Source organism: Sparus aurata, chromosome 18 (assembly GCF_900880675.1).
Source record: "Sparus aurata chromosome 18, fSpaAur1.1, whole genome shotgun sequence".
Lineage (NCBI taxonomy): Eukaryota > Metazoa > Chordata > Actinopteri > Spariformes > Sparidae > Sparus > Sparus aurata.
In genome coordinates this window covers 35,228,420-35,256,009 of record NC_044204.1, presented here as the reverse complement: position 1 = coordinate 35,256,009, position 27,590 = coordinate 35,228,420, and the positions used below count along the sequence as shown (strand labels likewise).

Here is a 27,590-nt window from a genome sequence, read left to right as displayed (position 1 = left end):
GCAGATGGACGCTGAGCAGAGCGGCTGTGTGATAGGCTGGAGACCGTGAGGCACATTATGGATGCTCCAGGGTTCAGGCTCAGGGCATCCGCTGGTATTTACTGTTGAGATATGCTCGACATAGATTCCATTCATCTACGTGTAATTGTGGAATCTGATGGCTGTTATTATTTATGTCTGAATGAGAAGGAAGGTGGAACTAAAGGAGCAGTCCGTGAACACATCATTTATTCCCACAGAGACAGAAGATATCCACAGTGAAGAAGCTGGAATCAAAAATATCTGACCTTTTCATTTCTTAAAGAAAATATATTATTATAAATATAGTTTAAAGATAAATCTGGCTTGTGTTTGACTTGAGGAACAGCTGACTGACAGACCGACTCAGTAAATGTTTTATACTAGAAGCTTGAAATTTTTTTGGCAAAGGACCAAACGGTTACAAGCTCATCAAATATTATCACTTTATACGCTCTCGACATTGATTTTATATACCGTGTATGACTTAAAGGACTTTTATGCGCCGCCTGATTGATGATCCTCTGCGTGTGGAGCTCAGCTTCCTGCTTCCTGCTGCCTGCAGAGTACCACACCGTCTGTCCTTACACCCCCAATCTGAGAAAATCAGAATATATCATCTGAAGTGTTTTTTGCTGCTCTGGAAACGTGAGAATGAGAAGTTGAGCTAACAACAAACAGAAGGAAACAGCTCGTCCCTCTCTGTGTGTGTTTTTCAGGCTCAGATAAGTTTGGATACGATGTGACGCCGGCTGATATCAGCATGTTTCAGCAACACGCTGGAGTTCAAACTTTCAAATTTTCAAAATAGAGGTTGTGTCGCAACATCATATAATGAAACCCTGAGAAACAAATCGAAGGAGAAGGTCTGAAGACAATGAATCGAGTTAATCATGTTGTTGGTGACAGAGGGGACTTTTAATGTTCTGTATCTTATTAATATAATCCCCTGAAGAGATTTGGCTTCCGTTACAATAAACCGCCACACTCGCCTGGATCTGATTGTGGTCGGTTCCAGTGAAAAGAGTTTTTTCGACTGCTTGTGTCATTTTTCATTCGTTTTGTGAGTTGAGTTGAGAGAGCGGAGCAGGAAGCCGCTTCTTTGTTCTCTCAGAGAAAATAAAAACCATTGCTGAAAAAAACACTTGAGCTGGTTTCGATCCATATCTCGTTCATCACTTCGTGTCAAACAACTTGGGCGGCCTTTTCCACATCGATCCCCGCGGTATGATTTTGACTGACACGGCATTCCATTTGCATACACAAATTAATCAGCACCACATGCATAGAGATTAATGATTTATGTCGCAGGGCATGGCTCTGGTGTTACAATCCAGGGGGCTCGCCATCGAGCACAAGGATCCTTTTGTGTTTGTCTGCAGACGTGTTCGCTGGTTGGCTACGAGCCACGCGTCTGATGGACAACCGCGGGCCACTCCAGAAATATGTCAGGCTGGATTGGACCAATATCCGGTGGTTGTACCTGGCATGCGGAACAGATTTCTACCAGAGGAGTTATGTGTTGTGTCAAATTCAAATGAGCGTTGCTACCAAACAATGTGCTGCTGAGTAAGATGTTTGTTTCTCGTTCAGAAGTGATGCGAGGTTCTTTAACTGAACCCAGAGCGGCGTCCTCAACATAAGTTCAGCTCGGTGACAAGATAAATAGCCTGGAAGATGAAGAAGCAGATGTCATACGAGCTGTCGGAGTGAACGAGACTTTTATGAAAACCATGATGGATGGAGCTCTGCAGCAGGACCGATCAGATCTGAATAGCTTCAACTCGATTCTGGATCTGAAGTCATTTTGATGAATGGTAACTTAATGTTGTTGTGGGTAAATAAAAATCAGATGATACGTAGTGATGTGTAATTGTTGTTTTTGAACAGTGCTGTAAATACTCTTCATGGGATCTGATGAGGAATTTCACAATAAACTGCTTTTCTTTGCCAGCACGTCTATTACACTAATTATAGATCTGTTTTATTCTGTTGATCTCTTAACAAGCAGCCTTTTTTTAAACACATGTATGAAAATGACACACCCAGAATAAAATGATGCTGTCTTTGATCTCTTTATTATATTTCTGATCCTGATCTCGTTCTATAAAGGAAACTTCTTCCCCATTTACTAGATTTATATAAAAACTGACAATATTGTTTAAGAATGTTTTTAAAATGTACAGCTCTTCTTTATTTCCATACCTTACTGACCTTACCTTAACTTTACCTGAGGAGCAATAGGAAGCATCCTGAGTGGAAACATCACACGGACGGCTCCACAGCGGGTGATTGAACCCGTCCAGAACATCACTGGTACCACCTCCAGAGCAGCGTCTGTCCACCCTGCTGGGACTTAAAAATGTAAATGTCCGGTCCATTTATATTTCCTGGTTTTTAAAATTTGGCCTAATTGGATGTGTAATTGAGTAGCTCTGGATTATAGTCATAGATTAACGAGACTTTGTGCTTTTCTTAAAGTTGAGTGAGGATTCAAACTGATGATGCTCCAGATCTGAGGACAACTCGTCTACCAGCCTGTGTGTGGGCCACAGCGTGTTCAGGGGGTTTTTGCTGAGATTATCATGTTTCTTTCTGTTGAATAAAATGTTGAAATATCATCATAAAAAAATAATTAATAAAAGAGCAGCTTTGGCTTGAGAAGAATGCTCCTTTGTTTTCTGGGTCAGCAGCACAGTGAACAGGATGTCCAGGTATTGGCGTCTCCGTTGTTGCTGAGTTCTCTGTTTAGCTATTGATCCGGTTCCCTCTGCTTCCTCTGTGTGGCCTGTAAACAGAACATGCATGGACCCAGATGAACCTGCGGTATACATGTACATCCTTTAAGCAACACATATCTAGTGTGCATACTAAAGTCTGTAAGTTAAATCTGCACATCTGCACAGAGCTGCAGGCCTACAGATGTTAAACCTGACACAATCCATCACGCCGCAGTGTCAGGCTCCATTACAGTACTATATTGACGAGGTCTGGCAGTGCAGTATTTGACCCCTGGATCAATATATAAGCAGATTGCCATAATGGAAACTGAGTCTTTCTCCGTCAGCAGATGTTAAGCGAGTGCAACACTAACGAAGCTCATGATGGCGGCTCGGAGCCAGCGAGCTGTTCAGCAGCAGAACTCCTTCCCAGGATTTTTTGGACTCTGCTCTCGACTCAGAGGTGAGCAGGGGAATCCTTCAGGGGCGGGAAAGTTCTTTCCAATATGAGATGTCCAACTATTTTTTTTCAATATTACACTGAAAATATGACAAGTTCTGTTGAAATCCACAGTAAACTAACAACATAATAGCTCCTCTGCTTATGTGATCAGATGAATTCCTGAGAAATGAACACGGCTTGAGATTAGATTAGACGTCTGTCTGTTTCCTCCATATTTATTTTAATTCAGTAACACAGAGAGGGAAAAAAAACTCATGAATTCAAGTGAGGAATCTTGTTTTCATGCCAGCTGACTCGCACTATCACACGGCAGACTTCGTTTTCAGAGCATCAAGGAGCGAAAACAAATGAAGTCCGACAGAATCTCAACAGCAACAAGTGAATGTAAATTACATTCAGCTCAGGTTCTGCTGTGAAACGCCGGCTGCAGACAGATGTAACGGATAAATGTGTCGGGAAGAATATCAGTGTTTGGCTGGAACAACAGTAATAAGTAGTACACAACACTCAACATGCTGACCTCAGGTCTGTACCGGCCCCGTGCAGCCACACGTACGAACAGCAGAGTACATTAAAACCTGCGTGTCAGTAGCTGCACCGACAACTGGTGTTTTATCTTACTGATGATTTGACTTGTGAGAACAATTTTAACCCTTTAATGCAGAAAGAATTAAATCACAGAGCAGAGTTGTTCATTTTGACTCTTAAACTGGTGAGATTGTGCCAAAAACTATTTCAAAATATGTTATTAACAGACAAAAACTGATTTTTTCAAACTCAAACAGATGTAAGAAACTCTGATTTGAATTATATCTTTCTTGTTCTGTCAGGCATCAAAGGGCATGTTTAGATAAAATTTGCCCATGAAATCTGAAGACTGTTTAATATTTCTGTTAAATAAATATTTCTGTTAAGTTTCTGCTATTTCACTGAAAAATAGGTTTTTCAAGCAAGTTTTCTGTCTCAGAATATTTGAAGTTGTATAAATATTATGGTCTCAGTTGTTCTTTAAGTGTACATTGTATCTAATGAAACACACAAAATAAGTTGCACAATGTTTTTGGAGTGACAAAAAAGAAATTACAAGAACCATGTCAACAGAATCTGGATAAAGATTGTAACTGAAACATATATTTTTCCTGAGAATAAGAGGATCTAACAGTTATTCCAGATGTACCTGGTTCACTTCCTGTCATTTTGAATTTATGATGCAGTATAAAAAAATGACGGATACAGAGATATAAAGACGATAAAAAGACTAAATGACAACAGCAAAATATGCACGTTGTATATTTTTACTTTTACTACTGTGAGTTTAACCTGCTGGTGATGTTTCTGTACTTTTACTTGAGTAAAACTTTAAATGTGAGTATTTCACTTTGAGTGTTTTAACACTGTGGTTTTGCTACTGTTACTTAAAAATCAGACATGTTTATGCGTCCTCCAGCAGAGAGGAGCTGACCACAGAACAATGGTCCTTAAATCAGGTTTTATTACAAAATAGAGCAACTTCCAGTTGAGCGTCACATCTCCAAAATCCCCGCAGAAGAATAAATCAGAGCTCTCAGATCGGCAGCAGCCAGTGAGAAACACTTGCAGATGTTTGGAGACGCAGCAGGTTCTCATCACGGCGACTGTCTGGGGGTGTCTGAGTCAGAATGTGTTTTTCTATGAGCGGCGACTACAAACCAGGCACTGAAGACAACTGCACAAGCTTCTCCACCGCGCTGATGGTTGGTGTCTTTAGAGGTGGAGATCGAATGTGCGTGACAAAGACGACTCCGACCCTGAGCAGGATAAGCAGATTAGAAGGTGTATGGATGGATGAGTCCCTCACACGACAGCAAGTTAATGCCTTTCCCTAGAATTTATATGAATCATATGAGCTTTTCTTCACTGGAATCAAAACAAGAGTTGTTTTTTTTCCAGAACTGAGACATTTTTCCACAGTGCAAGTGTTGAGAGGCCTGGCTGTAGCCCTGAGGGGCACCACCAGGGGGCTCTGGTTTCAAAGCCAAGTGCAGCCAGGGGCAATTAATCATCATGATGCCACTTTTCACATCTCAAAGTCCAGCATGAGATCTTAATATCCATACGAGTGTGTCCACATATTAAAGGGCAGAGCAACATCAGAAATGACAGGAACATGCTGATGAAAGTAGACAGCTTCAGTTTGAGAGAAATTCTGAGAAACTGTGAGTCATTTTGCTCCACATTCCTCAGCTGGCATGTTTCAGACTTCCAGTGAAGATCACAGATGACTCCTCACATGCAGGACCACACAGCAAACACTCCACCTCCTGCCGCCGCCGCCGCCGCCGCCGCCGCTGCTGCTGCTGCTGCTGCTGCTGCAGGAGGTTTTACCATATAAATGAAGTCATCTCAAAAGCCTTTTTCCTTTAAGGTGCAATAATGGGCTGCGATCTGGATTTATCCAACACGTCCACTCCCCTGTGTTTCACTTCATTTCACCTGGAACAAAACTGCTGTTTTTGTCGACACTGTGACAGACGCGTTGTGTAACGCAGACTGATTGTGAGAGGGCATTTGTTTGTTTGACAGCATGTGTCCTGAAAAGACAAGCAGGCCTGATGGGATTTAGCTGCAAGCCGCCGACTGGGAATTCTCTGTTGTATACATTTCCATCTCCAGCGTGCTCGGCGGACACACCGCCCTCCTGGCTGGCATGTCTCTGAGCTCGCCGTGACCCAAAAGGTCTGCCTTGTTTCTAATTTCCTATGTTTATTATATTTCTTTTTTATCAAAGCCGCCGTGCTTCACAAGACCACCATGGAAGCGGCAATCAAATGTGGACAACGAGACAAAATACCCGGCTTTTACAGACAAAACCTCAAGGGGTGAATGAGTGTGTGTGCGAAAGAGAGAGGGATTCCACAACGTTGAAGTGCTGACATCTGCTGCAGGCCCTTGCAGGGCTGGAATGTGATACTCTCCTTTACACAAAGGGCCTTGGCCCTTGCAGCAGGCACAAGAAGACCTCTATATGCCCCTCTCCACGGGGGCAACACACGTATGAAATGACTGTATCAGTGCCCCATGCCTCCTTTTCCCAGCCATTAACTTTGATTAAAACCACAGAGCCTTCCTTCATACCTTGATGCCGGGGAGATGGCTGCTCTGCTCGCTCTTTGAGGTGGTGGTTTCCGAGCTATGTGGGACTGGGGGTAAATTGCTGCAGCATTGCATCATGTGTCTGGCTCAATGGGTTCAATATGTCTCCAGCTCTCCTTTGATTGTTGCGTCTGTGCTGCAGCAGACTTCCCCGTACAGCGGGGGGATACTCTGGTGGATTTGGCCAACAATAGAATGGGAGGAACCACATGAAACGCAGTTGATGAGGTACAACAGTGTGCAGCGGAGAAAGGAAATTGGGAACAGGAGGGAGTATTGTTCCAAGCGGTGTCTCTGCTTTGATATGACAAATTAAGATGCCCTTAAACATTTCCTTCCACAGAAACATTCAGGCAGAATGCACAACAGCGTGTTGAAAAGTCCTGCGCGGGTCCACATCCGTCTTTCATCTCTGTGTGTGGAGAGCTTTAAACAATCACTGCATGGTTACAACAAGCTTACTTAGGCAGATTCTCATATGGAAAGTTTCCTCTTTGAATAATGAAGCCCCCCCGTGTGAATATGCACTGTGGATTTCATTGTTTGACCGTGTATATGTTATAAATTTGATGGGCCATGATGCACTGGGCAAAAAATGTAAGCTGGCCGCAGCGATGTAGCCGATTAGAAAGACGAGGGGAAAAACTATATTTATGTGCAGCAGCACGGTGGGAGCTGATGGGACACACACAGTAGCAACGGAGTTCTGTTGTATTTCAATTTCTTTCTGCAGATCTGCCAAATTGTTCAAACAGAGCTTCCTCTTCACTTTCCTGTCAGCCCAAACTTTCCAGAGAGAGTTTAGAGATTCAGAGATTGACACAAAAATGATCTGAATGGTATAAAATCATATTTCTGTCATGTGTGAGGCTGCGTAGAGTGAATATTCAGCCCTAAAATAATAATATCTTCTCATCTTCTTAAAATCAGTCTTAAAATGAGATGTTTTGTTAGAGAGTGATCAGTTCTTCATTGTCTGGTGAATGTTGGTGGTTTCAGTGGTTTCAGCAGCAGAGTGGTTCCGGTCAGTGTTGGACTCTCCAACCTTAATATTTATTTTTAGACGAACCTAAACTCACATTATCAGCTCTTATCTTTTCTTCATAACTGGCCGTGCTGAAATGTTTCAGTCAGTTATCTGGAGACATTTCCTGAACTCTGGAAACCTGATGTGAAACTGTTGGACTGTTTTTGCCACTTTGTGACTACAAAGTGTGTGAGGCAGCTCATTGGAAGAGGCAGCAGCGGAATAGTTAACATGCCGGGGAGTTTCCTCGGCTGGGAAGTTGTACTTTATGTATAGCACCTGTTGTGCCGTCAGTTGGCAGTCTCCAAAAACCCAACCCTCCGCCGCGCAGCGATATTTTATCTCAGTCTGCACCAAGTTATGACTCAAGAGCTCGCCAGACAACAGAACTCGTCTCGGTGCTGCGAATGGTTTCTGGGTACAGACTGTATCAGGTTGCTGGACTGCCTCGCTGCGTGTGTGTGTGTGTCTCTCTCTCTCTCCGTGTGTGTGTGAGCTTTGGCTGTAATGCGTAAAGATCTGCGGGGATTTATTCAGACGGAGTCAAGAACGCAGCTTGGACGCGCGCTTTAGCCAAAATGCATCTGTGCCTCTCTGATGATCTCGTACCATAGATTACACGCCTGCAAACGGACGCTTTCAGAACTTAATCCAGGATTATAATTACTTACAGCCAAACTTTGTCCAACTCAGAATCCAACTTTCCACAGGACCAACAGGTGCGCACTTGCATTGCGCAGAAGCGGCTGCTCAGAAGGATCTGGAGGAGGATTTTTTTTATTTTTTTTGTCTTGATTTAGGGAGATATAAATGTCATTGTTTCCAGAGGGACTGATGATTAAGATTATGTGGATTCTACTCTGCGTGTATCCTCTCCAAATGTGTCCAAAACAGCACCGCTGTCCTGTCAACGACGCGTGTGCGTGGTGATCCAAACCATCCCGTCAACAGCGCTTTGTGATCGCCAAACACCACTCATCCATCCAAATGATCCTTCCATCATTAATCCTTCTTGCATCGCTTCTCCAACACTATGGCTCGGGAGCTGAATCAAGTCACGTCAGCAAGTTTCACCCTCCAGGTGTAAAGGAGCAAAACGGTGAGTTTTATATCTGTTTGTAAAAGTTATTAAATGGATCATGAACTTCATAACGACGCGCTCGCTCCAGCTTGGCTTAAAGCCACTCTGTCTTTCAAAACGCACATCTTGCATCAGTTTAAAACTGCAATGAATGAGCGCGTTTCATTCAGTTCAAACAGCATTATCCGGCATAGGAAGTGCAAAATTACCTTTTACCTTTAAAGTGTACCCGTGTATGTTTAAGGGGGAAAACCCTCTGAAAGTCCAGGTCCCCCGGGAGAAGTTCCCCCTGTGATCAGAAAGAAGGCTCCATTCATGCAGCAGCAGCGGCTCCGGGACATGTAATTGGCTCACAGCCTCTGAACTGCACCGAGCTCAGCTATCGAATTCAGAAATCCCGTTTGGTTCGAATGTGTAATGTTGAGTCCAAGTCAGGCTGGAGGTGGTGGAGTAAATAATCACCCTGCAGGGATTTACTGCCAGCATGCAGTGGCCAATTTGGAAATCAAGTTCCCTGTTGTGTGTGTGTGTGTGTGTGTGTGTGTGTAGTGAGGAGCACAGGGTCACATTTCATATTTATAAAACACAATTATATTTATCTTCCAGTGGTGCACTGGATGCACCGGCTCTTTTGGTTTGTCCTCTTATCTCGTTGGACAAAACACTTTTTTGTCTTTTGTTGTTTTTATTATCATATTTTTTTTTACAGCCTGCTTTATGATATGCATGCAGAAAGTCAATTAACAGCACTAATCCCGGGCCAGGATACACGTGTGTTGGCTCTCGCACAATCCTGTTCATGCATTTGCTTCTAAACCAGGAGCAGTAAAAACCACGTCCCACAACTCTCCTCTACAAATCCACCAGACGGCCCAACACTTGTTATTTAGAAGCTGTAGTATCACTTCATGAAGAGCCCCTCTGCAGGAAGTTATATTAGGATCAAGACAAGTCTGCATGAGGTGGTGGGTGGGGTGACCCAGAGGGTTAAACGCTGGACTTTTACCCCAGTTTGTGTCCAGAATGTGACCAAGAGATAAGAGTGATCGGCTTTTAAGTTATGTTACGCAGAACCTGACCGATATGTCTGTTGGCCAATATTATCAGTATCAGTATAACAGCATCGGCGTGCATGCTTTGTCCAACAAGTTGTAACATCAAACTGTAAACTATCTTTTCTGTGTTACGTCTCTTTGTCACAACTGTTCCTGAGTTGCAAAAAATGTATATCGATATCAGAATTTTTCACTCTCATATCTGTATCGTCATCGGCCCCGAAAAATCAAAAAAAGAGCGCTAACGTTACCTCAGTAAGTAAATGTATGCAAATAAAAGTCCAAAAGTTCTTATATGTCATAAAGAAATGTTTGTTAACAAGATTTATTTTGAAAGTCTAACTGGACATCATGTATTACGTATTATTTATTACTCGACCGCAAACCTCTTCACATGTAGAAGCGCTGCTGGAGGCTGGATGTGTTGGCTTATAAAAATCTCTAAAGCTTCAGTAAGTTATTTATTAACTATACAGTTCAAAAATATTCGTACTGAACTGACGCACAGACAGAGATTTCACCGCAGTATAAAGACACAAGAGGACCTCACAGGGATCAGTTCAAATCACCAACACATCCTGCAGATGTTGCACTGGTCAAACTTCATTCATTGCTCACTCGTCTATAGCCGCTGGGTCCGACCGGCCTTGTGTGAGGACATGCAGCGCTGACTTCACTACAGTAACAGTCAGGGCTGGGAAATCAGAGCCTCCCGCCGGGATCTGCAGGTTTAATCAGGACGGCTGAGAAAGGAAAACAACAGGGAGGAGAGAAGGGAGGGAAAGGGAGGGAAAGGGAGGGAAAGGGATGAAGGAGGTGAAGGAGGAGGAGGAGAAAGGGGGAACTGTGTGGTGGAGAGATGTTAAACTTTCAAAGAACTCTTTAAAACAGCGGTCACACATTGGCTGAGGGGAGAAGCCGGCCAGGCCGTCTGTAACCTTTGACTGGAGTGACTGAGTGCTCACCGTTCTGGCCTGCTTGATTGCTGAAGCTCTGTGAGACAATTTGATATCGATCTGAGGGAGGTGAGGGAGCCAGACCTGTCTGGCATGTTTAGTGGTAGTTGCCTGGAGAGTTACGGTCCCCGCTCGTATTAAACTTGGCAAGCGGCCGCTGATGACTCCATAAGATATCAGAGGGCCGCTGGTGTGCGGAGTAACCGTCTGTCACAGTAAATGATTCAGACAGAAGTCACAAAAGAGGCAAACACAATGTGCACGAGCTCTGAAATGTAGATTCTGTGTGTTGTGGTCATAAATAATATAAACACTTCCTTCCTCCACCACTCAGGGGCATGCTGTCATGTGTTCGCCACATGGCTTTGGGGTTTCAGGGTTATTAAGGAAAACCATTGCTAAAGATGACATCTGCAGTTCCACAAAATCCTGATTCTTTTTTTTAAAGATAAAAGAGTCGAAAGCAAATCCATGTCTCCCTCCAGCCCGAGCACCACCACCATCTCTGCTCATGTTCTCCTCGTCTTGAAAAAAAACACCCAGAAACTTTTTCTCATCATTGTTTAACAGCCGGTATCCAAAATATCCTCCCACATCTATCTGAGGTGAAACCACAGATGTGTGGTCTGGTTACAGCAAAGACGATATGTAGCCTCAGTCAAATCCATCGGTTTGCTATTTTTCTTCCTCTTTGACCTCGAAATATTGCCAAATTTGTGAGTTGGCGTCCTGTAGTAAACTCCTCCAGTCTGGTGTCATTCTCGCCTCGTCACATCAGTGCGTGTTGCCTTCGCTGTCATTACAGCTCTGCGTTCCTTTGCTTTTCAAAATAAAAGCCTGAAGCTGTTGTTCGACAAAAAAATATGACGCTCATTGAGTGAAGTGTTTGAGTTGCCTGAAGAAGAAGAGATGCATGAACTCCAGTCAGCGTTATGTTTGTTATAGTTGTGATTTGTTATAAAGCAACAGGATTTATAATCTGTGTGTTGAATAGATGATACAGTGGCATTTTTAAAGTAAGTTCAGTGGATGTCGTTCTACCGTTTAAGCAAACAGACTCCATTTTATCACCATGAAGTTATATCTGCACCTCGTCTCCAAGCATATTAACCACCCGTCTCTACTGAACAGTCCTGTTTCATTACACTGCGCTGGCCTTCGCTGTAGTGTTTACAATCTTCCATTAGAATATGATTCTGCTGGCAGAGCCGGCTTGTTGTATAACTGCACATCCATCTGAAGATGCAGCTCAGCTCTTCAGTCACGCAGGTCATCTCAGGGGGCGCCTCCTCATATCACTGCTCTTAGTTAAGTGGTCTGGCCTCACTTTGCCGTACAAGGCCATGTTCCCCCCCCCACACACACCCAGCCCACCCGTAAACACAGGTCTTATTAGAAAAATCCGGCTGCAAATATTAGTAGTATAGTATTATAGTATATATTAGTATATATTAATATATGTGGATTACCTGCAGATATTCCCACATATCCCCCCAGAGCGCCACTGGAGGAAGGTATGCAACGCGCCAGACCTGCCAATGATCACAGAGGCTGCTGTTCCGCTAAAGATTACGAGATTAGGGGGAGGACTGGGGGTCGGGAAGGTCACGGGCGTGTGTGCAGTTTTCCACGTATACTCAGCGTCGAAGATACAGAGGTGCATTGTGCATTCATTAGATTATGATGCAGACAAATAAGCAGTTTAGAGTCGGGACTTAAAAGACAGGAAAGAAACTGGGTGGCCTTGTTTGGATGAACGGCTGTTCCAGGTGTAATGTGAAGTGGACATCATCCATTTACCCACAAACGGCTGTTGTAGAACAGTTTTTAATAGCACTTAAGAAGCAGTGGAGTGGGAGGAGTTGTTTCGGTCACGCAGGGTTCAGAAGTAAAAGTCCTGGCAGTTCACTGACTGTTGAGGCACGTATGAAGCTGCTACAGGCACAAAACTTGTTTTGAATGAGTTTGAATGATTGACAATGAGCACATTAGAAGATATCTTTCATAAAATGTCAAACCTTATTCCTCGTGGTGATAATACCTTTCACAAATGTGCACGACTTCCGGTGCATCCAGTCTTTTAACCAGAACAAGCGCTTTTCATGCTAACCGGACGCTAATCTTCGTTTAACGATTGATTGGTACGATATATCAGATATAAGAATAAATGAAATCCCCAGAATTAGGCAATAAATTAAGTACACTACAGTCACATCACTTCAGCGCCACAACTAGCTTAGTATCTTATTGTCCTACAAAGTGAGTAGATGTCTCTTGTGTTCTGCATGCTGACGTCTGATCTCAACCTCTGTCGTCTCATTTAGCCACTTGTTAGCAACCGCCGTTTATAAGACACTGAAAGGCTTCAAAATCCATGAGCGGTGTATCTCTTGACGTATTTTATGCCGTAGAACAAAACATGAAAACCACAGGCCTTGTTTTACTGCGTCTAACCAAAGGCCCATTCATAAAAAGCCACTGAGGTCAGAACAACAAACTCGCTCACTCCTGCAGAACTCTCTGGCTGAAGCTTAAAAAATTCCCAGTTCATCAGTTTAAATGAATTCACTTTTGGATTTTGCGGTCAATTTTAGATCAATAATCAACTATTGCAATAACTGAGCCTTCTCAATTTGCTCAGAAATGGCAGCTGAGGCTCATGGGTGTTGCAGTATTCATTGCAATCCTCCAACCAAACAGGAATAAAAAAAGAAACAGAGTTGAGAGAATTAAGAGTTCTCATGGCCATCACATAAACCTGATGTATTTTTTAAATGGCTCCGGAGAGTCCTGTGTTTCCGAATTGAGGAATTTTCGGGATATCAAGTGAAATCTTTCCGATGGGAACACACAGTGATAAAAATACAGCGAGTCTTCCGGCTCACGCAGTGACTGAGGCAGCGCTCTGTTGCCTCCAATCATACATGCATGTTGAAAAGAGGAACAATCAAAATGTTTTTCCTCCCTCTCAGCCGGTTGTTACCAAATCTGTCCCGCCTAAACCAAACATAAGGATTTATATACAGCACATGCACGCCTCCCCAACTGGCAGCTACCAGTGTGGCCAGCTGGCATTCAAGTTTCCACTATGTTATTTTAAGTGGTTTCCACAGCGCTTAACTCAGTGTTTTAATTTGAAATTACGATACGCCTCTTAAACCGGTGAAACACAACGAGCCGGTCTTGGAATCTCCATTCATTCTTTAACGCAGGTCAGATGTTTCCCTGGGAAAAGCTTGTTTCCAGTTAGAAGAGGCTGCACTTTGATGGATACGCCTGAATGAATGAATGCAGCACGACGCAGTTAATCATTGTCGAGGGCAGCGCTACGGCAGCCGGCATGCTTGGCTGAATTAAAACCATCAAAGAAAATGGACGGCTCGAATGTTAAATGAACTCAAGAGGAAGAAAAGAGGGCAACAATTAAACGGAGCCTGTCGCTGTTGTCACATGAAAAACCACTTTAGTAAAAATAGGTTTGCCAGGATGCTTGAAATGATTTCTTATTTCCTCAGTGGAGCTGTTGTAGTTTTTTATTTGAACAATGGATTTTTAACTGGTTTCACAGGCCCGTCCATCGTGAGCACATCAGTGAACACTCACAATAAAGAAAGTAAAGAAAATCCCCAAATCTGCATTTATATGATTTTCCACGATAGCAGCAGAAGAAACTCTTGACCACTGAACACAGGCATGTCTATGTCTGCAGACGGAGGGAGTTTTCCCCTCCACATCTCACTCCGGAGCAGGGGGACCCTGGATAACACTGTCTATGTTTTCCCTGTCAGCACTATTTGAACGTGGAGTGCTGTATTTGGCAAGCAAAGCATGCCACCGCCTGCCTGCTGTTTGTCATTTCAGGCAGCGAGAGCGCCGTCTCCCCCACCTCCTCAAGCAGCCGAGAGATCTGGGTCACATGTTCAAGCTCCACTGGAGAAGAAATGTCGTCCAGAGACACCGAGTCTGTCCGTGCCCGGCTGAATCATTGTCAGTGAAGCTGGCTTTGCTTAATGTCGGCACTTTGGCCAGTGATGGTCGAAGTCACCTTGAACACCTTGATGAGCACGGAGCTCTGAACCTGCAATAAAAGATTATTTGGCCACTTGGTGGCAGCACAAAAAGCCGCGAACACAGCCTTTAAAAGTTGGTACGGTATTTATTCGGACTCGTGCTTTTGATCACATGATAACTGTAAATATATTTTCTTGTGGATCTGTTTCGGGCTCCACCAACACCTGCAGGAATGTTAGTTAGCCTGTTTAGTTGCCAAATGCTCCACCTCACTGCTGCAGCTGAAACCGAGGCTGCTGGGAGTGATGTAATCTCACTAAAACGCCACAACTAGCCAATCAAAACACAGAAGCGTAGGGGAGATTAGGCAATACACGTTCGTGGAAAAATAACGCCAGGCTGCAAAATAGGGTTGAGGTTGGAGAACTTAACAGCTGCTCAAAATTACTTTCATTTTAAATTTCAAATTGCTTTTCTGTGCTGAAAGTTTTACAAATATGAAACCTAAATTCATCAAAAAAATATAAGTCTTTATTGACCTTAATTGCAGTTCTTGTTTACACAACTATTTCTTCTTTTACAGCATATTATTTAATCAGCCATTTTTATATCATTTTGTTCTGAGAGGCATAAAGAGACTATAGCTGTTATTTCGCTGCGCTGTGCTGGTTGATAATTATACTGATCTGGAATCTGATTGCTGAAAAACCAGCAAATCAATCAAACAGTCGTAATAAAGAAAAAAGTAGCACAGATAATGTGCTGATGACTGAAAAGATACCGATCTAATTTGAAAATACCGTCTGTTTGTTGGTGTATGTGTGGTCTGTTAAACTTCGACAGAACTGTGGCAGATGGGGTTGCTATAGCAACAGAATAGCCAACTGCTGGTGACAGACTTTTATCATTTCTGTCTCATGTGTCGCCACACAGTGAAAATGCGCAGCTTCGTTCATGGCAGGTTAAAAGGATTTGTTTTAATGTGAGCTCGCTCTTATCTGCGTGGCTACCGGCTGCCCTCAGGAAAGACAATTAACCCCCCGGCTGTGGATTGGCCAGCGTCAGAGGTTCACTGAGTGTACTCGCAGCTCCCGGGTGTGTCTGAAAATGTCTGAATGGAAATCAGGGTGTTGGTGGGAAAAAGCATTCATGCTGAGCAAACACTGCCCAGTTAAATCTCCTCAGTTATACGTGTGGTGTAGCTGATGTGGCTCTTGTGTTTCTGCTCTTTCAGTTTCTTATCTGTAGTGGTCTCATTGTCCCGCCTCCATCGGCTGCCCTCCAATAAGAAAAGCACTTTTGGAAATATTACCAGATAAGGACCGTCCACGGGTTTCACCATCAGCTTGGCAATATCCTTCAAACATAGCAGAATCTTCTTCACAAAAGCTCGTTCTGAAAGCCACAGTTTCCCTCCCACTTGTAACAACTTTATATTATCACTTCCCTCACATGCAAAATAAATACAGATAACATTCCTGCCATGTTTTCTTTCTTATCTTCCAAAAGAAATTACTTGAATTGAAAAGTAATTTAGCTTCCTTTGGCGGAAGGACTTGATGAATGTTATCAGCTGTTACTGCACAATGAGTCAAGTGGCTACAGTCTGACCAGCTGGCACGGAGCAGAGCAGCTCGCCATGAAGCACACTGAATAAAACAAAGTGAAAAGAAAATGTGCAATGTGCCTCCGAGTCTGTGAGGGCAGAGAAATGTACAGTGTATAAATGTAGACGTCCAAACAAGGTACTGTAAATTGTCCCAGTGCTAACATTGATTCTGACAGGCGCAGCTAAGAGTCTGGCTGGTGCAGTCTAAACATGCAGGGTGGAGTAAGTCTGCCTCGAGTCACGATTACTTGTCAGAGCAAATACCTGTCATTCACTGTGAGTTAGCATTGTTTCCTCGGCTCATTTTGTTTGGTCTGTTTTTGCTGGACTGATAGTTGTCCCGACCCACACTAATGTTCTCAACTTCACATCCCGCATCGTGAACTTAACTCAGAGCATGACAGAAGAACGTAGCTGTTAGAGACATCTTGACTGACCTGATGTTCCGAATAATATCACATTACCATGGTTTTATATACTTAAAGGTGCATTATAGAAGAATTGGCCAACTGCGAACAAAGAGGATGCAGCTGCACTGCTGTTAGCTACCTAGCTTGGTTAGCCATGCAGCTAGCAGTCTGCACTGGGAGCTCAGGGCACCAGGAGAGTGTTGTTGTTTATACTGCTAGCACAGAAGCTTGGGACCAGACAGACTGGGGCTACCAGGTTAGCATGCTAACATCAGCATTTCTGCAACACAAAACAAAAATGCCATCAGAACAGAAAGTCAGAATTTATGTGCACTTTGAAAACCGAGCATGTCAAGACAAGCTAATGTATTTAGCTCCCAAGCTATGTAGTGTAAAAACTAAGACGGCATGATGAAAGTTGTTTAATCTGCTGTTAATGCTGTCAGGAATGACGATCAGTCCTGTTGTTACAGAGCGGATTCCCTCTCAGACACAAGCTTGCATTGATACTCTCTTCGGATCAGCTTGAGGCTGTAAGGTGTGAAACCTTACCGGCGTAGCCTTGTTTTCATACAGACCTCAGTTGTCCTGTGAGTACTGGTTGTCTTACGGCAACTTGAATTCCACCGGCCTAAAAATCTTGGCAGCGAGATGAGTTGACCTTGGATACCGTCTCTGGAGGGCATGTCTGCATAGCTTGACAGATGTCATCACCTCCTATCACAGAGGTATTTCAAAGTTTCCTGTAATGACTCTAGTCTTCATTTCACTGTGGCTTCATGGGCATCGCATTGCAGCTGACTGACAGGGAGCTTGACCCAGATCAAGTGCTGAAGAATCCCACAGCTGTGTCTTTTATGACAGAATAAGCGTTTGTCGGTAACATTAAGGTAGACATCATGGTGCCACCCTCTGCTCCTATGTGTCCTCCTGTGTCCTTGGACAAAACACCAAACCCTAAATTCCTCCTGATGTTCAGCAGTGTGGTTTCATCATGTAACTATAATATGTGTTGTATTGTTGTGGAATTATTCTGCTCCCTTAAGCCGAGATGATTACATTAAACAATAACACAATGAATGCTGAAATACATCTAAGACCTGTCCTTGTTTTCTAAACAGTTTTTGAATGGACTTAAATCGTACCAATGCTCAGTTTTGTGCTCAGTTAAATCTTTACAAGGTTTTACAAAGTAGTATAAATGTTGACCTGCTTGTTGGATCAAATATTAGCTTATTTCTAACTGTAATTATTTCTAAATATTGTTTTGGACTTTGCTCACATCATGTGTGATTTGATACGCATTACATAACTTGTCACTGCAGAAGAAATTATAGTCGGTGTCAATAATAGTAAATGGTAAGCTCAGCTGTATAATCCTCTTTACAGTCGATGATGTTTTATTTACTGTACGTTGTCTTTATAATTACCGCCGAGCAATCAAGTCTTGATTATCCACTAAATGTTAATCTGTGTGTGATATTTTCCTCAGCAGCTTTGTGCATTAGCAGGTTATAATGTTTTCTTTTTGAAATGGATCATGGTCTGGGTTCAAATGAGTACGGTTGGAACGTGACTTCAGTTACGGACGCACAGAACAGTTGCCAGGATAAAATGTTGGCAGTTAATATTTCTGCAAACCGCTGATATGTTGACATTTGACTAAACTGTGTGTTTCTAACAAAGACCTCAGGACGTCTCCAGCCTGTTTGTGGAGACCAAAACAGTTATTTTAAGCCAAAACATAATCTTTTCTTCATCCTAACCAAGTGGAAATTATGACAGAACCATATGAACACCATATAACCATATAGAACAATATGCTAACCGTGGTGTCTCACATTCATGAGAGTTCACAGTCCTGAGGGTAAAGTCCAGGTGATCATACGTGGACTTTGTGGACCTGATTTCCTCCTTTGCTCCAGTCATAATTACTACGGCCACTAGAGGTCGCCTGCAGCCTGACAATAGATATAAATATGGATCGTAATAGGCTGCTTGAACAGATGATCTATATAACTATTAATGGGGGGAGGATGATCTGGAGTGATGGGTGAAGTGCTTTAATAAGGGTTATTATTGCTTTATAACTGCAGCCATTTAAAAGTTCCTGAATAATTTGAAATCAAACACAGACAAATTAATTCAGAACAGACTGCTAGATACCATCCTGATGACCCAGCGTCTGATGATCTCCATACTGGCTCGTTCCTGAGTAGCTTCGTCTCAGGTAAGAGGTAAAACTGGATCAATAACATCCTCAGTGTGTGCAAAAGAGTCACGTTTTGTGTTCCGTTGCTACATTTGAACATCATCAAATCATAAGTTCAAGATCGATGCCTCCAATAATCCAAAAACGTGGAAATAAAATCCCCAACGACCCTCCAGATACGTGTTCATTCATTCTGAAACTGCATTATGGCGAAACACTGTGCTTTTTTTTATGATATTGATTTTTGTGACCAACAAATGACCCAAACTTGTCTCAGTCTCTTCCCTGCAGGACTGTATTTTTTAATAAAATAAAGTGTTTATGTTGCACTTCTCTAATATTTCCATCAAAGACGTCCTCAGAAACACTGCAGACGATGTAACCACACTGCTTGATAAAAAGCCGAAAGTGTCTCAGAGGTCACAGTCTGCACTCCCCTCGCTGTGGGAGAAACAGACTCGACCGGTTCCCTTCTGCTCCTGAACGCCTCCCTCCCGCTTCATTATGATGCGAAGGGTTCCGCATGTGTGAAACAGAGCTACTACATTCATCAGCTGCCGCGGAGACATTTCATGGTTATCAAGCATCGTCATTAATGGGGCTAATTTTAGAAGGCGGCAATGAGATCCACTGACGCGTGAGAGGCCTCATACAGTTTAGAGTACACATTGGACACCTCAGTGCACGTTTGAATGTCAGGTTTAAGCAGCTGTGAGGACAATTAAATGAAGATGCAACTGTAATTACAGCATTTTATTAACTTAAAACATAAATAAAAACTGTAAGCGGCACTTACAGAGAGTATTATAGTTAAGATAGATAAGATAATTACAATAAACAGTTACATGATGAATGCCAAAAATACAATAAAACCTTTAAATCCTTTTTCTGAATGGACTCAAGGTGGACTAATGCTCAGGTTTGTGCTCAGTCAGATCCTAACTGTGATGTAAAAGGTGGTACACACGGTGACTTCTTCATCAGATCAGATGTGAGTTTATTTCTCACAGCACATGTTGCTAAATATTGTTTTGGACAATTAGATTGCTTATTGAAGACTTTCCTCAGCAGCTTTGCATTGCTGTACATTCGCAGTAGCAGGTTCAAGACACAGTTTTATCATTCCTTCGTGATGCCTCTGGATGTTTTTAAGGAGACTGCGGGACAATTTGGAGACGTGTTTTCAGTGACAGTAAATATATATTTGAAGGGTAGTCGGGACATCACCGGCCGGCAACAAAACTGAGCATTTTTAACAAGAAGGCGGAACAACTCCAGCTGTGTTTTTGGCAATCAAACATGTTCACAGAAATGTAAAGTTTCATCATATCCATGGTTTTGCAGAAACAATTTTCTGCAATTTGTATTCTGGCTCCTCAAACTAATAATTACCTTTCAATCCCCAAACTGTAGACTCATCGACTCGATAAAGTAAATGTTAGATGTGTATTTTCTGCAGTGCCACTTGTGCTTCAGGTTTCAGATGCCTGTTTGAATTGCCCATATAAATCATGCATAGTGAATGTAAATCTTCACAGAAGCACCTCTTCTCTCCATGCATCGCTCATGTAGCACGCCATGCATCCCAACATCCCGCCAAAGTTTATGCGGAGTCATTTTTCGTGCTTTCAGTTCCCATTACCCAAAATGCTTACAACACTAACTCATAAGTCATGCATGCCCACGGAAATCCAACCACCACTGTGTCTTCTTAATGTGCCATCGGAGGAGAGTGAGAAAAGTACCAGGAGCTATTAAATGGAGATGTGAAATATCCCGGCTCTAATGCATTTAGGGGGGGAAATAAAAAACACACCTGTCTCAGTAATCATGGGCGCAGCGCCGTCCCTCGCTGGCTGGATTATGTCACCTAGCACATGGCGAGATGTGATATACGACACTATGCCAGTGGCATACAGAGACGGTAACCCAATCACACATACTATTTTGAGAATGTATGGCTTTTCCCAAAGCACAAATAGGTTTTCGGTGCAGACTGGACACGCTCTGCCACGGCATGCTCACACTCGGATCCTCATGGGAGGGTATCCATTTCTACGGGCCAAATGGAATGAGAATGCACATTAGCTATTAGGTCTTATGACTGACTGGAATGATTTTGCCAACTGTGTGTGCGCACGTTTGTGTGTAGCTGTCTGCACACTGGCAACGATCTGCAGCAGTCTTCATTTAATAAAATAAGAGTGAAATCACTTGTTACTGGAGCCAGCGCCTGTGTCACACAGGACTGTCAGTGGTCCTGGAAAGTGTTCTGTCTTGGAGCTACAGCTTCATACAGTCACTCTGGCAGCTTCCACTGCTGGTGATCTGGAATTTTACTCTGCTGCAACACTCACTAAAAAGAGACAGATGATACTGATGGTAATAGAGGACATACTCTAATATCCATTTAATGATTTTTTTAAACATATTCTTCAGCAGGACTCTATTCTTACTCTTGGCTCTGCTTGTTTTATTTGACTCCTACTTGTTCATTGAGAAAACTGTGGTTGTGAATACGACACAATGTCCCATCTGAAACTGTGTTACAGCAGAAAGGAGCTCTTGTCCTTGTACAATATAAAAAAACAACTTGGCAACACCGACTGAATTACTGGAAGGGTGCATTTTATTCATTCACCAGCCCGACTCTTCCAGTAAGTCAGTCAGAGATGTCCAGTCAGTTCTCACGTTGGGTTCTCTTGTTACTTGGACATCTCATGTTAGCGAGACTCTTTCTACATGTCCGTACACCAGTGTGTGCCACGAGTAGCTGATTTGTCTCTGCACGTGATAAACGGCTATAAATGTATCACACTTGATTGGAATGTGATTCTAGTTGTGCTGGAACTTCCTGCAGAGGTGTGAAGAGGAGACGGATAAATGTCCAGATGCCGGGTGGCAACATATAACTTGTCAAGTGATGGAAAAAGTCGAGAAGAGTTTAAAATGGATTTGCGTTTGCACGCTGTGTTGCAGTCAGAGGATGATTGACCTCAGAGCACAGAGTAACGTGATACATGCCGATCGTTTGTCCTCATCGTACAGGCGGGACGCATTTTGATTCTACTGTTCATAATCAAATCATGACCGGAGAAGTGTAATCACAGAGGGATCGGCTCGCTAACAGGCATTTCTCACAGCGGACACTTTGAGCTGTCGTGGCAGGAAAGGCACAGGTGTAACTAATAACATTAATTATGGCTCGACTGCATTCAGGTGTGCCAGTGAGCTGTGCCAATGGTCCAGAATGCAAAACAAAGGTGTCCCAGTGCTGGCACGACTAATGCACTGCAGCCTGTACTGATGCTTTTAGTCAGACTGTGTTTGACAACATGTTGGTTACAAGATGTGGTGTTGTAGCCGGAGACCAGCAAATGAAAACAACAGTGTCTGGAAATCAAATAAAAGTCTGAAAATATCAAGACAAATATATGTTGTGTTAGTTCAAGGCCTTTAATCTTCGCGTGTGCCTGTTCTGGAATGAGTCTGTTTCCATCCAGGTGATAATTAACGTGACATGAACTGGGCAGTTTGCCACTCAAGTCAGTAATGGGCATTAGGAAAAGGAAAACATTATTCATCCGTATAAATTTCATTTTGTTTCCAGCAGAGGTGTGAAGTACAACTACTCTGCCATTATATAGAAGTAGATCTGTCAGATATCAACAACTTTTAACTCTTACTCTACATTTTAACACACTTTCTTCTCCTTACATTCATAAACAGAATGTGACTTTAGTTTTTATGCATCTGAGGGGAATTATCAATTATTTGTATTTTGCGTCATCACACGCCACGTCCCCGACATCACAAGATGTGCATATCACATACGGACGACGTTGGAAGAAGAAAGCAAAAGATGTGACACGACAGAATGGAATGAAAAGGATTGTTAGTGTCTCAGATCTGCAGAGACTCAACAATCGGCTGTCCGTCACATCCTGCTGATTTCCTTCAAGTTTAAAAATCTTTGAATTATACTCATAAGACTTGAGGTTCAGTTAGCTACAACAGCATCTGTGCTTCTGCTTGTTTATGTATATTACACATGCACATAAAGTGGCTTCTGTCTTGTACACAAAGACAATGTCATTTTTAGAGCAGAGTAGAAAAGTCCAAAATTGATGGTCTTGCAGTGTCGAGTAGAAGCAAGTCATTCTCAGACGTATCTGCCGTCCACATCTGAGTCCACAGTAAACACTCAGGTCTGTAATAAGAGCATCAGTGTATACAGTAAACAACTGCTGTTGGTTTATCCAGCTGTGCACAGAAACCTTGCTGGGCAGCATTTAAAGATACTCAGGCGTAAAAAAACAAAATAATCAGAAAGCTAAAAATACCTTACTGCACCATTTAAACAGCTGATAACATTAGATAACTCTTCAGATTGAATAAACGGTCTGTAGAGATACAGTATGTAGCTCCGTCTACTTTCAAGTCATATGAAACAGACTGAGCAGAATGTTAAACACCTTTATGACTCTCTTCATATCTCTCCAAGACTTTTTTCTCATTCCATTTTCTTCTTCACGGGGAAGATTGTGTGATAACAGCTTGAAACGGACGACTTCTGAATGAGTAATGCTCAGAGAAAGACAGACAGGTTACCGACCAGTTAGCAGAACGGTGTTAATCCCCCTCTTCCTCCTCTTCCTCCTCCTGCTCCTGCTTCTCCCTCTATATCATATCAACATCTGTTCAGCTGCCTCTAATTAGGGCTTTTACAGACGACAGCATTAAAATGGTCCCCGGAACCACCGCAGCTAATGAGACGCCATTGACAAGGCAGATCTTTCAAGCACAGCTCAGTTTGTCAGAATCTTTCTCTCAGTTTCTGCCTCGACAGCCAAAGTTTTTTCAGCACTTTGTCTGCCTACACACCTGCTGACAGGCCGCAGCTCAGATCTGAAGCGGGTCACTGAGTTTGCTTGTTTTTGGCGTTGTTAGCGCCATCGGATGCGCGCGGTGACGGATCGTCTCCGGCAGACCGTCGACATGTTTGCATGCGTTCTGCAGACGTGAAACATTTTTCACCACTCTGCTGCTGCCAGGATTTCTAGTATTGTTATGTTAAACCGAGTGAATCCATCAGTTCACTGTTACGGCTGTCAAAAGCGACGTTAGTTCCAAAAATACAAATTAAGATAATGAGATCGCGGTTTACGATAACGTGGACGCATCGTTAAAACATGGTCATTAAAGATGTTGATAAACACTATTTTTAAAATGTCCCTCAAAATGATTGATAGGGAAAAAAATCTAACAAATGATGATTCACCAGAACTTAATTCGTAGGAGATACAGTTGATTTGAGGTAAATGAAAAAGGGGATTGTCTTTGTTTGCAGCCTAAAATGTGCTGCTCTTAGTCGACTGTGACTTGATGAGCAATGAACTTTTGAACCTCCTATTCAGGGTTATGTCTATAAAAACCCTCCAGTGTCGTTATAGGAGGAGTAAATTGTATACCTCATGTATTCACGACACGAATGAGACATCTTAACTTAAATGCGTGCTTATAATTGGCACATTGCAGCTGTTAGATGATAATTGACCAGTTCTAATCAGGTCGCTTATTGCTGAACATCGCTAAATAAATCCTGTTAAATCAGGACTAGTAATTACAGCACTAACAGATGGGTATCGAAACAAATAGAGAAGCCTTAATTATGGACATAAAATAGTCAGCTTAGTCAATATACGTTCTTCCAGCCGTCCTCTCCAGTTAAACAATGATATTGGTCATTCTGAGTGCTCTATCGTGGGCAACTGGTCGTGTTTTAATTTCTTGAAGACTTCCAACCAAATAAGTGTCTCCAACGACTCTGAAACTCACATTTGTCCTTAATGACTCTAAGGACACTCCCACACCGGGTTTAAAACCCTGCAGCTCCCCTCCAGTTAGTGAGAACTGAAGAAGCTTCTTGTGTGAAATGTGAAACGTCTTCAAGAAACTGAAACACGTCCAGTTGACGATACAGCATTTAGAATTGGATGACTGGAAACTTTCATCAGCAATGATATAGGTCGACTGTTGGAGCAGCTTTTTACAGCGTGTTATATTTCTTGTTGAGTGGCGACCTCTAGTGGCTGTAGTAATTATTACATCAACAAAGGAGGGAGTCAGGTGAAGTCTCATACCAGGAGGAAGTTGAAAAAGACCGTTAGGTCAAAACAAACTGTTTAAATACGTAATTAAGTGTATGTGTGACTGAAGTTACATAACTAATGTGGCTATTTGAACCCAAACTGCAGTGTTGTCCTAAACCCAAGCAAGAAGTTCTGTTACCTAAACTGTGACGGTTCGACGAAGGTCATCAGCACGGTCATGTTGTTTTGGAACAGTGATGTCATTCTGGGAGTCGCTGGCCAACGTCCAATTCAGTGGTTTAGGTATGAGGATGTGTTGCCTTTTTCACATTTTGGCTTGTAAACACAGGTTTAATAGATAATATTAAACCCCGGCTGCATTCCATTTAAGTGAGCTAGTTAATTCTCCTGGTATCACTGTCATGGCCGACTGGGACAGATGAAGAAACAGACCCTAATCTCTGTACAACAGCCTGAATGTAAGCTCACCTGTAATAAGCTGGTGGCTAAAAACATCATTTCCAGCCGCCATTTTCACCAGCTCGTCGCTACCTGTGACTGTCTGCTGTCTTGTGCAGGTGGAACTGAACTCATAAATGTTAAATGAAAAGACTGTAAATATAAAACAATGAGCAGAAATATAAAACATATGGAAAAACAGTCCATATACTGAAGGGAATTTGATTGATCAGAGAAGCTTTCTGGTAGAATACCTTTTCTTTTATTCATAACAAACTAACTCTACAGTTCCTCATATTCATGCTAATTACTGGTTGCTTCTTAGGTCACAGCCCATGATTGCTCAGCTCAGAAAATGCATTGGAAAGTTTTAGTAAGACGTATTTACCCAGATCTAGCCATCCATTTTCTACAAGCCCCAGAGAGAGAAAGGCATCTGTTTTGTAACCATTTATCTCAGGAGGTAATTACACAGCTATTGTTCCTTAAATGCAGCTTCATGAATATTCACCGTTTCCAGAGATAAAATAAGGCTTTTAGTCGCTGGCTGTGTGCTTCCATTACTTGTTTCTGTTGTTCTGGTGGCGGTTGCATCAAACAGCAGGGTGATGTTTAGATGTTTATGATTGAAAGGCTTTTTTTTTTTTTTTGGTGAGCAGTCAGAGAGAGTCAGAGGCGAGCGCTGGGAGGCCTTTTGTCAAATGATGGACAGTCAGAGGCTTAATGACCTGTGCACACTGTTAAAAAGGCAAACTGGGTGCTAAGTGCTTAGCGCCTCCATTTATTTGTCATTTCTCAAACCATTGCCCAAACAAGCACTTTAGGAAAAGGGGACCCACTGAGTTTGGTGACATCACGGCAGCCCTCAGCAGATATTAGTCATGGTGATGTGTGCATGTGGTGGACTGAAGGTCAAACAAGAGGTTTCTTCAAATAAGATCCTCCCTGTGCAACAAGAGATGAGCAGCTGATTGAATAACGAAGCTGTGGGTCCGGATGGGAGTAAATCTCATCATGTTAGCTTCCTGAGGTGTTTGTGCATACGGTTTATCCTCCATGGAGCATCAGTGTCTCAAATGAGAGTCACTGTTGTTTGCTCTCATATGTTAAATGGAGTTAGCCTGCATAAAGATCCAGTGATTGGATCAGTGATCCAGGTAGAGTGAAGAATCAACATCAATTCAATAACCACAGCCCTGTAACTTTACCAGGTGTGATGATTTTTACATCGTGGACAACTTTAGCTCTTTAGCTAGCCATGTAAGAAGCCGCTGTCTGTGCTCGAAATGCTACCTAAGCTCTGATAGGTCAGTCGTTTCTAAAGATGATTGGTCATTTTTGGGGCGTCACAGTTATCAACACAGTTATTATGACTAATTGTGGAGCATATTTATATTAATAAACATTAACCCTCCTATTGTGTTCAAGGCAAATAACCTGAACCTTAAACCTGGAGCTTGGAAACAAAGGATCCTTTGTCATGTTCTCATTATGTGCCACATAAATGTGGTGAACACAGAACCCTGGAATCACAGGGAGTGACTCTGTACTTTGTTCTGGAGCAAGAAATCCTTCCTGCCAACACTCAATTTTCAAAGGAGTGTCTTTATTTTCAACCCTTTCTCCCGCTGAGCTCCTGATTGGCACTTTCTCCCATGTATATCCCAGTTTAATGATAGAAGTGATGCAAATGAAATTGTTGTTCTTGAGTTTCTGTGTCAGATGTGTGTTGTGGTACCCGGTAATCGGGTCCACCTTTGTCCAGGACCTTTGTCTTTATAGATTTTTGCCTCCTGTCTCAGTTGCGGGCCGTCTTGTCTCCACTCTGCAGACTTTATCCCTGCATCATTTCATCCTTCCTCTTTTCTCTTTGAAGACGTACCGGGCAATTATAGCTCCTCAACACACACACACACACACACACACACACTCTCTCTCTCAATGATGAGATTTTAAATGTTGTTGTTGTCTTTTTGTTTTTACATGTTGCATGTTTTTAGAATCAAATTACTTCCTTGGCCATTTGAGGATTCATCACAAAGGAATCTCTGATGTTATGACCACATTTTGAAGACTGATTTACTAAACTCCAGAGGCTCGGTTTGCCTTAGTTCTCTGCATTTCTTTGTGATAATGTCCTAATTTGACGCTTTCATACATTTTGCATATGTAGTTCCTGTTAATCAGCGACAGTCAAAGCAACAACCTATAAGAATTCCAGCAGTCAAATCCAAAGTACTTTTGTTATATTTTGATGGTCATATACTGTTTACATTAGCGAACAATGCTGAGATATTAGAGGTTGAGAGTGAGGTGAGACGTTTCATCCAAAGATTAGTCCGACT

At 42.6% G+C, this 27,590-nt stretch overlaps 1 protein-coding gene across 2 annotated transcripts in view; it reads left to right on the top strand.

Annotated features, from left to right (window-relative positions):
• Positions 1-7,349: 7,349 nt before the first annotated feature.
• The window catches only part of pdgfc (platelet derived growth factor c), a 50,226-nt gene continuing 29,985 nt past the window's right edge, over positions 7,350-27,590 (top strand). The window contains exon 1 of one of the 2 annotated variants that reach the window (XM_030395512.1): positions 7,350-8,459. In XM_030395512.1, coding sequence (XP_030251372.1) covers positions 8,348-8,459 — 112 coding nt within the window. In that variant the 5' untranslated portion in view covers positions 7,350-8,347. The remainder of the gene's footprint in view (positions 8,460-27,590) is intronic. The other variant, XM_030395511.1, reaches the window with a different exon arrangement.